The 14,487-nt window shown below is 35.4% G+C and overlaps 1 protein-coding gene across 6 annotated transcripts in view; it reads left to right on the top strand.

Moving 5' to 3' along the window:
* Positions 1-14,487, top strand: part of ITGB8 (integrin subunit beta 8) — a 49,348-nt gene that overhangs the window by 18,669 nt on the left and 16,192 nt on the right. For 5 of the 6 annotated variants that reach the window (XM_021538268.3, XM_021538265.3, XM_021538263.2 and 2 more), the window contains exons 3-8: positions 83-257; positions 2,736-2,982; positions 4,746-4,911; positions 7,672-7,830; positions 12,537-12,632; positions 12,726-12,815. In XM_021538268.3, coding sequence (XP_021393943.2) covers positions 89-257; positions 2,736-2,982; positions 4,746-4,911; positions 7,672-7,830; positions 12,537-12,632; positions 12,726-12,815 — 927 coding nt within the window. In that variant the 5' untranslated portion in view covers positions 83-88. The remainder of the gene's footprint in view (positions 1-82; positions 258-2,735; positions 2,983-4,745; positions 4,912-7,671; positions 7,831-12,536; positions 12,633-12,725; positions 12,816-14,487) is intronic. The other variant, XM_021538267.2, reaches the window with a different exon arrangement.

The raw sequence follows: 14,487 nt of genomic DNA, 5'->3' as shown, positions 1-14,487 counted from the left end.
TTTGGTTTTCTTCATCCTTTGAAGTTAGTATAGGTTTTTTTCAGCTCAGATTTTTTTGTACTTTTTGTTTCTTATTAAACAGGATTTCATGGCTGGCACAACACAGAAGGGACGCTGTGACACTGTTTTCAACTTAATGAAAAGAGGCTGCCAATCAGATTTGGTTGAAAACCCCACGGTTCATGTCACAATACCTAGTGACCATGAAACAAATACACAAGTGACACCAGGAAAAGTTTCAGTCCAACTGCGTCCAGGTTGGGTCATCTCTAACACATTGATATTATAATAAATTTAAAACAAAAGCAATGCTTCTAAGTACAGATATTTTATTAAGAGGCATCTGGAATAATGATTTGGAAGAATGATGCTATAGCATTGTACTGTAGAACTGTGAGTGTGTCTTCCATATTCAAGTATTGTCTTCACCAAAAATTGTTTCTGTCAAACAAGCTGAAGGTCAGAATAATGCAAGTAATAAGTGGAAAAGGAATCTTAGGTAGTCTTTCCTGTTTTCTTATGTGGTTTCTTGATTCTTTAGCCACTTACACTAACAGTTTTGCCTTACATGTGTATAAACTACTTATTCTGAAAGTAAGTAGAATTATAATCCCCAAATTCATAATTTGATAAACTTCTCGATTATTTCTTTACTTTCAAGTGCACTGACTAGACAACTAGAAAAATACCAAAACCATATATAATTATATATATAAGAAAAGACTACATTCCTAAAGAAGACTTAGGTGTTCACTGCCTGAATTTTCTTATAACTAGTATATCTCCATTTGCCTTCAGCATAAGTCTAGTTAAATCAGTGTTCTTTCTCTGTCTCTAAAAAAGCTGTAGCCAACAGCAGAAGTGAAGGTGATATAAAGGCATGCAGAGTGATCTTTCACGAATAATTTATTTATTTCTTTTGCAAAGAATAATTGGAGAAAGCAATATTTAAAATCTAAAATTATATTTTTCTGTCAACTACCAGAGAAAAAGGAAGTATTATCTACATGAGTATAAAGCACAAAGGATCTCTGTTTTTCACTATATATGATAATAAAACAGTCAAGGTAACATCAGCACTTCTCCTTTCCTCACTCTCCTTCCAAAGAAGTGACTGATACTCTGCTTTGAGAAACTGAGAACTGAGCTACTGCTAAGCTCTGTCTGTAATCACATTTACTTCCAAAGGCATGGTGGACTCATAGGAAAAAAGTTAGCTTTCTGAAATTTGGTTTCATTAACCTTTTTCTTTTCAGTAAGTAATGAAATTAAGTTTGGATTTCCTTATGCTTTATAGAAGTTTTTGGATCAGGGAGGCAGAAGAATGAAATTTCAAGGACTCCAGAAGGAAAACTTTTTATATATAGCTATCTTGCCCATATTTTCCACCTCAAGGAAATACACAGATATGCCACTATAGTTTTTCCTCAAAACAGACATTTGATACACTATAATCACACAAAGATGCCTTTGTTTTGATACTGGGGGTTTTGTCACTCTTTACATATACTCATCATTTATGATTTATGTGGGAAAAAATAAGAGCTGTACTCAGTATCTCCCTGTGTGCAAACTGGAGACCTGCAAGGGTCATTTACAAAAAGTAATTCAATTTCCATTGGCAAAGAGGAAACATAAATTACAGCACATTGAAATAGTTTTCCTCATGCAAGACCTAATACAGACAAATCCTGACATTTTCAGATGGACTATGTTCAAAGATCATTGGAAGAAAGTACTTTGCATATTTAAATTTTCTGACTAAGATCTCTGTACCAGATGTACCTTTTGATAGTTTTTATTGAAAACCTGCATAGTTCTTCTGTAACATCCTCCTTCCTCCTGTTCTTTGCTATATCTTCATTGCACAATACTGGATTAGATTCCCCACTCATCACGTTAAGGTCTTAAACTCATTTCTGCTGTGACCTCACACTTTGGATAACATAAAATGATGGCTAATTTGAAACTGTGCATTCCTGTACCCAACTCTGCCCGTACAAATTGCTTCCGTTGTTTTGCTGACATTATAGAATGTTAGAAAAGCAAAAATGTGAGGATTAATTTTAGCAGCTTCCAAAGCATTGGCATCTATCATCCTGAAATAAGAGTTCTGTTTTATATATGCCAAAAGATGGAATTTTTTAATATTAAAACATTTTTTAAAAATATATATATTTTTGATCCCACTGAGTTTTCTCATCAAATCTTTGGAAGCAGTTTGGTATAAACTTGTATCAGTATTTATGTGAGTTTTTGAAGCTGTGCTGGCCTTGTGGTGTGTATGTAGTTTTAGAGTCTGTCATATGACAAACTATTTGCAGGATACATTTACATACTTTGAAGTGACAACCTTGAAGTGACTGACCCCAATTTGTATGCAGATCTGTGTCCTTTGTAAGCCACCACTGCTTTTTGTTATGATGCCAAAGGGATTGCATAACCATGAATTTAAAACAAAATGGGGAGAAGTCAGATTTTTACAATAAATTGCACAGTGCTCCTGCAAGAAAAAAAACCCAAGATATTCTACAAAACACCCCTTTATGGCTTATTTTTGAATGCTAATTCAAGGTTTCATTTACTCCTGGGAGATTTTGTTTGTTTGTTTTTCTCTTTGCTGACACAAACAACTGAGGCTAAGTGGTGAGGCTGATACAAAAATAAATGTATTTTTAAGCATATCCATTCAAAAATAGTAAATAAACATGTTTGTTTCCTTTTTTTTTAATCAGGAAGTGAAGCAAACTTTATGTTAAAAGTTCGTCCTTTAGAGAAATATCCTGTGGATCTTTACTACTTAGTTGATGTCTCAGCCTCTATGCACAACAATATAGAAAAGTTAAATTCTGTTGGATTTGCTTTATCTAAAAAGATGGAGAATATTTCTCTTGATTTTCGACTTGGATTTGGATCCTATGTGGATAAAACTGTGTCACCTTATATTAGCATTCATCCAGGTAGAATCCATAACCAGTGCAGGTATGTAGTCTTTTTACATTTCCTGTAGCACTGATAAGTGTATTTAATGACAGAAATGTGTATTAAACATATTTATTTTTAAAATTCTTCAGAATTTATCCTTGTTTCCTTTTACCATGGTTCTTTGACAAAGTTCTTAAGGAAATGCTGAAAATTCTTTTACAGTGATTACTTCTGAAATACCTGGTGAGTGATTTCAGAAAAACTGTTTCTGTATCAGAAAAAATGTACTGTATTTTCTTTAGCAAAACAAGCCAAAACCCATGCTGCTTTGGTTATGTTTTGTATTTAATTTTAAATTCAACTGTTGTGGTTTTCATTATTTTGGATATGATACCTAGATTCATCACAAAGCTTTTACTTTTCTGACCCAGGTACTTTCTAGTGTATGGTCATATATTCATTAACTCTTTTGTGAAAATTCTACTTTTGTCAACATGATGTGGTTTCTTTCAGCACATTTAATGAATGTAATCGATTCTCTGATCTACTGCTACAGTTCTAATGTGAAGGAACTGCTCTTGTAAATACAAAATGTTCTGGCCTGCATTTCTTTGTTCATGCCATGCCTTATATACCTTGGGTTCAACACTTACATAAAGTGATGGATCACTTCCAAAACCCCCTGGAAAACAAGATTATACACAACAAATTCAGAGCTGTATAAATGATAGTAGCTGGAAAAGTGAATATTAATTCTTCATATTTTCTTGCTTGCCTATCCTGGGAAGACATGATGCAAAGTTCTGTGAAGTCCCTAAGTACCTTTTGTGATTTCAGTGGGTTTTGAATTGGTTCCTAGTAGTGGAATTCATTCTAGAGATGTGACAATCTATGGATAAAGCAGTCATCTAGACTATCTATATATAGTCAGTGGATATTGATTAGCATTTCTAGGTCATGATGTATTTTGCCTAAGAGGAAACTTCTGCAGAGGTATTAATCCTTTCAGTGCCAGTTTCTCATCTTCAGCTGTACCTTGGTTTGGAGGAGAGCAGGTTACAGTCTGGATGCAGTAGAAATTAAGAGAATTAAAAGTGACTCAGCATCTCTGAGATGGATGAGCCCTTCAACTTGTGCTGTAAATCACGGCTGTGAATGGGTCCCAGGTCAATGACCTGACTAGGTACTGCTTCACTAGCTTACCTACAATGAAAATCTTTCTCCCTTATGCATAATTTGAGAAAGTATCATTTGCTAAGATGTTACTGAAAATGGATTTTCTCATCTAGTTGATGAGGTAATTATTATTAATATCAGTATTAATTTTGTGAACAGTTATGTAGCACTAGTGGATATAGGAGCTTAGATTTTTTTATAATTCAATAGCCTGGGTAGCAACCTATTAAAAGATCTTACTGTTACAGTATGATAGTCCTTTCTCAGGATAATGAAAAGCAAAGTTGTACCATGCTGTAGATATTCCAAAAGGGTTTATATACTCCCTGATGTCATACCATCCCTTTTGTTGCATTTTTTGTTCTGTATTAAACATTACATATATACTGTAAACATATTAACTAAGTTATTATATACACAATTCCATAAAATACTAGATAATATACATTTTTTGTAGTTAATTATAGCTACTTCCCACTGAACTTAATTTCACATGGAATTGCTCTTTTTTTCTGTAAGTTTTTGTTATTCTGCACTACCTACATATTCAATTATATTAGGATTTTATGGGTTAATGGGGATTCAATATTTCCATCTCCTTCAAAGGAAAAATAAGGCTTTTGATTTGTTTTGTTTTTGTACAGTGACTACAATTTAGATTGTATGCCTCCTCATGGTTATATTCATGTGCTATCCCTGACTGACAATATAGCAGAATTCAGAAATGCAGTGAATAAACAAAAAATTTCTGGGAATATTGATACACCTGAAGGGGGTTTTGATGCAATGCTCCAAGCAGCCGTGTGCCAGGTAAGGAAGGAGCTTATTTACAAAGGAGTAAAAAAATAGTAATTCAGGCATTATAGATAGATAGATAGATAGATAGATAGATAGATAGATAGATAGATAGATAAACTAGTGGTCAGTGTTCCTGAATTCAAAATGCCAGTGCTATGCCTGATAATACTGAGTTTTTCCCCCTTTTCCATTATTTCCCCCATAAGTATAAATTTCCAATTGAAACTGAAAAAGGAGAGTATGAGGGAACATGTTTCAGTATTGGCTATAGATCTTCAATTTCTGGCCTTAACCAGCCTAACCAACATAGGATGAATGATGAAAGCAACTGCTTCTTGGTTGAACAGACACATGTATTTCAGTCAATTATATAATTTGTTTCAAAAATCATTAAAGCACTGCTTGTGTTCCTCAATGAAGACATACTGCTTGACATTTCTTCTCCTCAAGAACTTGAAAATTGAATGAGATGTTTTACATATCTGCTTAAGGATCTGCATAAGGAAAACCGAAGAACTTATATGTTCTCAACTTTTAAAGATTTCAAATTTTAAAACAGTACAAAACAACTAAAAATTAACTTTTGTATACTGATAAAATTTCATCACAGTCTCTCCCATGCAGAAATAAAAGATCTGCATAAATATAAAAGGATATAAAAAATCTGCATCAATAAGTCTTAACCTGTAAGCGTATTAGATAAAGAGAGTTTGTTTTGCTCTGGAGAGCTATTTTTGGTTCTTGTTTTTCTTCTTATGCATATTAATGCAATACAAATTTTGAAATTTGGCTTATTCATGGGTTTGGTAATGCTCTATAAAATATTCAACACTCATTCAAATCACAGGCTTGGCATGTTTCTCATCTGTTAGAATGATGTCAGGACAATTGTTTTATCTTGTCCATCTTCACACTATTTTTCTGTGCAGTACAATATCTCAAGAACAAAAAGTAATCCAAACTATGCTAAAAATGAATAGTTTGATCCAATTTTATTTTCAAATTTTGATGAGCAGGTAAGTAAAAAACACACTTCATAAACACTGTGATTGAAGCTGTTACAAAAAATTATTCTGGAACTTTGGAAAAATTCCTAAAAATTCAGTGTTTCTCACTGGACACATTCCACACTTATGACATGTGAGTTCTAGAATAATATATGCTTCCAAGAACAATAGAATGGAAATACTCTTCAGAATGTGGAGGCTTTCCTGGTAAGTGAATTGTGAACTGAAATGGATGGGAAGAATGTGAAATTCATAGTGATCATCATGAAGTATAAATTATATTAATGTGCACTCATTTTGCCTACAATAAACCTTTATAACATGCTCCATCTTGCTTTAACCAATACATCATAGTTGCTAAAGGTAGCAGGTTAGGACATGAAGCTACTTTAAAATTGTGATTGCTGTGACATATTTTGGTAGGAATAAGAATCACAGAATATCTCAAGTTAAAAGGGACCCATAGGGATCATTGAGTCCAACTCCCTGCCCCTCACAGGATTACCTAAAACTAAAAAAGTCTCAAGGTGACAAAGTCAAACGATGGATTCTTAGGAGAAGAGGTTTTTACAGTGCTGGAGGAGAATTTGGGATGATTTAGGACAAATCCTGTTTAAAAATAACACTTAAAATACTCTTTCTTTAGAGGGATGCTGTCTAGGAGTGTCCGAGGGAGACTGATGCCTAAAGTTTGAGTTGGAAAAGACATAACACCCCTCAGTACTTGTTATTCTTTCTGACTTGAGAAATTTAATCCCCATTTAGAGGTAGTAGAGAGTGAGCCTGAGAAGGGAGCTAAATTCCTCACCATGAAGAAAGGAAGGCAGAGAGTGAGTCACAAAGTGTGTCTGAGTACATGGACTGCATTGCAGGTACATGTTTCACATGGGAATGGTAGAGATTCTGTGTCGTAAGAAGGAGATAAAATGGAAGCAGTGAAAAAGAAGATGGAATAAGCAAGAGAGGGAATAATGAAAAAGCATATGATGTGTTTCTTGTGTGCCTCAGAAATTTGATTATAATTGGGGAGATAAATGTTTTGAAAACACAATTTGGCATCTAAATCAGTTTAGGTATAAGCTTACCCTGCTGCATCCTTCATGTCACTGAATTCCTAAAATCCATTCCATTCACCCTTGAGGCTGCCACTTTGTTATCAATCTCCTAAGATGGTGAATAAATGTAGCATTTTGCTGCTTAATAAGAAATTTCTCAATTTATAATTGCATTAAGGCCTTCAAACTTCAGTTTATTGATTTATGATTGCATACTAATGAACTTTCCAGGAAATTGTGTAGGAAAAGGAAATTATAGAGTGATGAGAATATAAATCAAAGTAAAAATAGAACAGAGTGCCAAGTATCAATATGGATGAATGCATATTTACTGATTGTAATGCTTCCTAGGACCCCAGAGGATTTTACAAACTATGGGCTTTGTATTTGTACTTAATAGCGACATATGCAATGTGGCAGCTGTTATCAAGCCCACTCTATAAAGCAGAGCTGGCATGTATAGTGGGACATGGTTCTTTAAAAAGCAAAGAAAATGGTAAATGGAAAAAAGCAAAGAAATTCATAGTTTTCAGATGTAGTACCTTATGTTTATTTCCACACAAAATGCTTTAAATAGCCTGGTCTAAATGCAGCGCTGCCAGGCAGTGTAATATCTGAAAGTGGTCTTTCATGTTAGTTTTTCATTTTGTTGTTGATTACTTTAGAAAATAGATAGCTATTTCTTATGCCTAATTTTGTTTTCTTTGTAGAGCCATATTGGGTGGCGTAAAGAAGCAAAGCGGCTGCTTCTTGTGATGACAGATCAAACTTCCCATCTAGCCCTTGATAGTAAATTAGCAGGAATTGTAATTCCCCATGATGGAAACTGTCACTTGAAAGATAATGTGTACATCAAAGCTACGAGTATGGTAAGGTATATGTCACAGATTTTGCCTGCAGAGAGGCAGTGCAAAACTGTGTAAAGGAAGTTTTTAGACTGCTCTCAAAGCATTGCTATTTTTTCCATTATTAGAATAATATTTTTCCAGGTAGGCAAATTGTGAAATTAAGAATTGATCACCTAGCATATTGGCATTCTTTTTGTGTGGACTAAAGTATTTTGAAGTCTGAAAAAAACAGTACACAGCAAGAAGGATATGTCGTGGTTTTGGTGTGGGTTTTTATTATCATCTCATAAATATCACACACTTTTGTATAAAACATAATTAAGAAGTGTGTGGTGTGATATTTTGCACAAGCAGAAGCTGGTAATAGTTGTACAATTGTGCTCACAAGACAAAGGTAGTGGCTATGGTTTATGGTCAGAGGACACACAGGAGCATTGGTTGAAAGCCTTGGTAATAGTAAACCAGAGGGCATACAACAGCAGTGAGCTACCTTAAATGGATGGACTAGCATTAAATGCATTCAGATTTCACAGTAGAAAACCAATGTGTGGTAATACAAATCTCTGTAAGAAGTTGCAGCAAATCTGCTGTAGCAAAGTAAGATGCCTTCAACAGATCTTTTAGCTTTCAAAATATTTTCTCCAGTAATGGATAAAGTAGTCATAAGCGACTGAAGAAAGGAATTTTTGCCTAAGAATTGTAGGTTTCAACTGCTTTGGGTATTTTCTTAAATAAATATGAATTGTTTATTTAAAAAACATGAATCACTGCTTACTTGCAATGTAATCCCCAGAAAACAGAAGTACGAGCTGTGGTACAATTAGAGCACATTGAAGTTTTGTTCTCAGTGCTGGCTGCCCTTAGTTAAAGTGTACAGCCTGTGTTCAGCCAGAGCCAGCAGTGTGGAAATCAGTGAGTGCTTGTGTAAGTGAGGTTAGACCTGAATGTAATCCCGGCAACTGTTATTTACAAGGATGGTGGAGCACCAGGAAGAGGCTGGCTGTTGTGTTATCATGAAATACGGGAGGTTTCTGGGAAGCAGTGAGTGTTTGGGACCTTGCTGAGTGGAGGAGGGAGATTAGTGTGTGCTAACAGGAAGGTTATTTAGATTTCCATTTATCTGACGTTCTTGCATTCATATACTCTCTCTATCACCTCTTGGATATTTCCTCACAGATGTCAGAATTTTTTTTTTTCTTTCTAATCAGTCTATTCAGTTTATTATACTTAGAACAAATAATCCTGAATCTTTGCTTTCCCAATGCAGAACTTTCTCTGTTTTTCTTTCTTTTTAGTTTTCTTAGTTTCAGTGCTATAAATATGAGAATGTTTGCTCTGCTTATTAAGTAATTGCTAAAGGTACAAATCTTTTTGGTGTTCAGGATTCCTCTGATAATAAAGATATTTTCTGTTTCAGGGAAAAAAAAAAACAACAAACTATATTTATTTTCTGTCCAACTTTGGGAATTAATTTCTGTTGCAACTGGAGAAACTCACCAGTAGAAAATACAGAAAAAAAATATTTAATTATTTAATATATTTCTATGCAGCAATGATTGATGGCTGACTGGAAAAAAAAAAGGTGTTTTAACTGATATTCTGCATTCTGGTTTGATAGACCATAATTGAACTGTCCCATATGGAAAACAAAATCTCCATAGCTACTACTGACATATTTTATGAAATTGGTTCTTTTAGACACCCAAATGAAATGACCTTGAAAGATGCTTAGATCTCTGATGGCATATTTAGATTCATGTGTTTTCTGGTTGCTAACCCCTTTTTTTAAAAATATGTGCTGATTTTTGCATGCCCACCTATTAACAGTAGGCATCAGCTTAGCACTAGGAATTGAATTTTCTGGAGCAGAACTTATGACAACACAATTGTGTCTGTAAGGGAAAGTGTGCTGGTTTCTTTCTTGCTTTTTTTTCATCTCATCCATGGTACATGTGATTATTTTATTCATAGATATTCAACTTCAAATGAATGAGTGAAATCAGGGGACTGGAATAACTATTTGATATTTAAATGAAATATCATCAAAGTCTGTCAGTCTTTTAAAAGCATAATATGAAACATATTTTTGGGTTTTTTCATATCAATACAATTTTGTTTGGCTGTGCTAAATTAAAGACTTCTGCAATTACATTGTTTTCCTGCTTTGATTCTTAGCTTTGGGTAGTCATGAGAAGATTGTATTTTGGCATATTTTTATTTCTTACTTGTGCCAGTTTAGAGGACATTGCTTTATTTATTTGAACAAGCTTAGCCTTTATATCAGAAATGTTTCCACTTAGACATTTTTTCTGCATGTTTCTTTCTAACTTCTGCTAAGCAGTCACAGAAAGGCCACCAAGAAATGCATGACAAGAAAGAAATCTAGTCTCTTTTATTTAGGTCTGTGCTTGGTTAACTCCCTTTCTGAAATACTTAACACTTGTATTAGTTATCTTCTCAGCTTAACCAAGTAAGTTAAAATAATGAAATGAATGATGCAATTGAAACAAGAAAGATGATCTAAAATTAAAGTACATTTACCTGAGCATTAGTGGGAAGAGATAAGATGAAAATGCATAAAGTAAAGCAAGGTTTTCACAGCAAGCAAAGTGAGGCTCCATGAGTGACCTTATGCCATCTCTTTACATGCTTAAGTTAAAAAACTAGTGTGGGTCTGTTAATGCTTTGGGATTTTTTTAGTTTTGGGTTTGGTTTTTATTAACTCAATTCTAACAAAAATAAGCAAGAAGATGGATGCTCTAGTGAGCTGTTGATGAGAAGTAAATGGAAGTTCAGCCTTCCTTGTGAGCAGAGGTAGCGTGAGGGTCCTGTCCCTGCAGCCCTTGCACGTCTATGGGTGTCATCTCTTGAATTCAGTAAGCTCCATCTGAGTAAGTTTTTGTTTTATGAAGGCTTGGAAAGCTATTTCTGATACTCCTGATTGCAGAGTTCAGCTAGAAGCTGCAGAGTTGCTGAGGTGCCATTCTGCTGGATTTCAGACAGATCTAGTATCATGTCGAGAGGACTGACTTACTTTGCCATCATCTCATGATCTGTTGGTATGATGCAGGATGATTTGGCAGAGCATCTGGCTTCACTTGGTGTGCCTGTGATCTGCCAGCCAATTGCATGTGGTTTGTAGGGTTGTGCAGCACAGTGGAGGCCCCACACTATGCTCTGCACCATGGAGAAGGAAGGAGGGCTTAGCACTGTGTTGTAGGCTGCTCTCTCCAGCTGGAGCTGTAAGACCTGTTTGATACTGTGTTATCCACCTTTCCTCAGTTATCTTAAGGAAAATAATCTTTTACCAAAGCGTTGAAACAGAGAGGAATGTACCCTGGCCAATATCAAACTACACCAATAAAATCTTTTGTTCTCTCTGTACATTATACAGGCTCTTTATAGTGGTGCAATATGATGACAAATGGATTTTGCTCTCTTGCATAAGACTCTCTTTGTCTCAGTTGTCTTGCTATAATCTCCAGATGATTGCTAGCAAAGCTGTTGACTTGCAGGGTGCCTTAAGTAACAAGGGACAATCTGAGGATAAAGAAATTGTTAAGGGTAACAGACTGCGTTTGTGCAAGAGAAAGACAATATGGGGCAGATGGTGAAAAATACCAGGAAAAGAAAGATAACAAAAGTATGTGGGGGATAAAATTTGAAGTACCTGATATAAGTGGAGATGTCCAGATGAAATCTCTTTAAGTGGAATTACAGGCCAAGGCCCCAGTCACTTCTTTCTTTTTAGTCATGAATTTTAAGTGTTGAATTTACTTCCTGAGAAATATTCACTTGAGGCTGGTTAATAAGTGATGATTTTCAGATACAGTTTGGTTTGGAGTACTGGACCTGAAGGGATCTTACATAACTCAGGTGTACAAAGCCCATTGGGACCACACAGACACCCTTGAACTTCCCCAGATCTTGGATGAAGAGATAGCAACACAGCTCTTGTTCTCCAATCCATGTCATCTCTCTCAATGAGAAGTGTAGAAGAGCAGGTCATTGGCACAGGACATGCTGTCATAGGTACTCCACCAAACAGAACAATGCGCTACTGAGGAGAGCTGTGAAATTCACGCCGCCTTCTTCAAGCATAGGTGTGGTTAAGGAAATGTAGCAGGTCATCATGGTGTGGGCTGGAGTCATCAGTCCTTAGGTAGGTCTTGAACACGCTGAGAAGAAAGCTGTCAGTCATGAGATAAGCATCGAATACTGACATTGCCAGAACCTGATCCAGTGGCTGCATTTGATGCCAAAATACACATCTGAAGATCAAACATTTTTAATTACCCTCTTTGCTGTTCCCAAAAGCACACCTCATTTCAGTGCTTCATGTTTTACTTTCTCCCTGACTTTTTCACAAGAACCACCTATCATTCCCTGTTCTAGATGGAACATGGACCACATCATATCCATATTTCTTTAAGCATTAGTCTCAAACCAACAAAATAGGACTGTAGAGTTAGTCCTCCCACTGTGCAGCAGATCAACATAGTTGCAACAGATAAGCCTGGCTGATGCCCTGATGATTTAATTGTTTATTAGGATGACCCCATCCTGGTTTTGATGTCAGTCTACCATTCTCTATACATTTAGGAGTTACAATTGGATTGGAATCAATCCAATTTGATTGATTTGGAAATCTGTAATGTGTCATATATGAAATATAAGATTTTTTTCCTACTAATCTGCAATCTTCTCTTTCCTGTTGTATTTTGCAGGAGCATCCATCTCTTGGGCAGCTCTCTGAAAAATTGATTGACAATAACATCAATGTTATTTTTGCTGTTCAAGGAAGCCAGTTTCATTGGTATAAAGTAGGTTAGAAACCCGATTTCTTTTTTCAATTCTGAAGGCACAATATTTATACTTAAAATTAAAACTGTGCATAAATCATTTCTTTTTCATAGGATCTGTTACCTCTCTTGCCTGGTACTGTTGCAAGACAAATAGAATCCCAAGCAGCAAATCTCAATGATTTGGTGGTAGAAGCCTATCAGGTATGATGAGAGTGACAATGTTCTATGTAATCTTTGTACATTTTTCATCTTTTATAGCCTGAAGTTGGAATGTCCAGGATCTTGTCTTCCATCTGAAATCCACAAGTATACATTCCCTACTTTTTCTAATGTCCAGGTGGATAGGTGATGCTATCTTACGATAGCTCTCAAAGTCTCAGGCTGTCAGGGTCTCAAAGCTAAGAGCTACTGTTTTTCAGTTTCTAAGGATGCTTCTAAATATTGTGTTTGGTTCTGTGTACCTGTTGCTATGTCACTTTAAAAGACGGTTTATTTATTTGAATTTTGGCACCTCAGATCTTTAGTTACAGACCAGACACCACTGTCTAGGCACCATATGAATTCAGAGCAGAAGCCCAATGCAATATCTGGAGAGTTTTGCAGCATAATTTTTAGAAAATAAACAAGAGGTGGGAATTTAAAAGGAGGTAGTTTGAGAATGGTGGATATAATGAAAAGCAGTATCTGTACTGTAAAAAACAGTGTAATGACTTGGGGGTTTGAGGCATGGAAGTGAAGAAGAATTTTGATAGGGATTTTGGAGAGAACAATGGAAATCACTTTGTGAATTCTTGCTTGGAGTCATCAATTGAACATAATCATTTGGAAAAGAGAGAAGTACCATAAAGTAATTTTCCACACATGATTGACACAGAATGGCAAATTGAAAGTGAAACAGGCATGTTGTTAGTGAAGGAAAGAGGGTCTAAACAGCTTTGAAAATGAAGCCAAGAAATAGACATTTGAGGTACTAGAGCATGGGAAGCCCACAGAGCAGCATCTAAATTAATGTGATGGGTTACATGGTTGAATGCTGTTAAGTTGTGCAGTTACACACAAACATTCAGTTTCAAAAAGTTGAAAACTCAACTACAAAAGTATATGCAAGGTATCCACAGGTATCACTTTTTTTTTTTTAATTTGTTAGATTTGTGAGGCTGAAATTATCCAGTTTACATACTTAACCACAGAATCAAGCAATTTGCTTACAGCAAATTTGCTATAATGAAGAGCCAGCCCGTGTCTGTTCTTAATTCTTAGAGTGCTTTTACATACCTTTTTCTTACTGTCACATTGGAGACACTAAGAAAAAGGCAAACACATTCAAAAGCAGAGTTTAGGGGTAGTCAAATTGCAGAGAAGTTCTCACTAGTATTTTACTTTCTCTTGTAAAATCAAGAGATCTCATTTTAAATATGGAGGTTTGCAGGAAGTTGCTGGCATAGAATTTTGAAAATTGTAGTCTTTTTGTATGACAGCTTTACACTGTCCTTGCTAAATTGAAACACAGTTCTTACCCAGTGCAGGGCAACATTCAAGGGAAAGAAATGAAATTTTATGAAGCAATTACTTTGTTCAATACAAGATTCAGTGGGACTTTCCTGGTCCAGCCACCCCCAGTTTGCTTTAGCTTTATGCTAATTTTTTAGACATTGTCTTTCTTCCCATCCTAACCTTCATTGGATTTCGCAATTTGAGTTTTTCATCATAGTTTTAGGGGCTTTTTACTGTATAAATACATAGTGAATAGGTCTTGAATGTATTGCATTCTAGGAAAAAAAGGACTTAAATAAAAAAATAAATTTAGTGTTGATATTCAGTGACAGTGGGCCTCTTGCACTCTTGTTCCAGGCAGGGAAACCTTACGCTTAGC

The sequence above is a fragment of the Lonchura striata genome, chromosome 1 (genome assembly GCF_046129695.1).
Source record: "Lonchura striata isolate bLonStr1 chromosome 1, bLonStr1.mat, whole genome shotgun sequence".
Taxonomy (NCBI): Eukaryota; Metazoa; Chordata; class Aves; order Passeriformes; family Estrildidae; genus Lonchura; species Lonchura striata.
The sequence above is the reverse complement of the archived record's forward strand: the minus strand, read 5'-3'. Positions and strand labels throughout refer to the sequence as shown.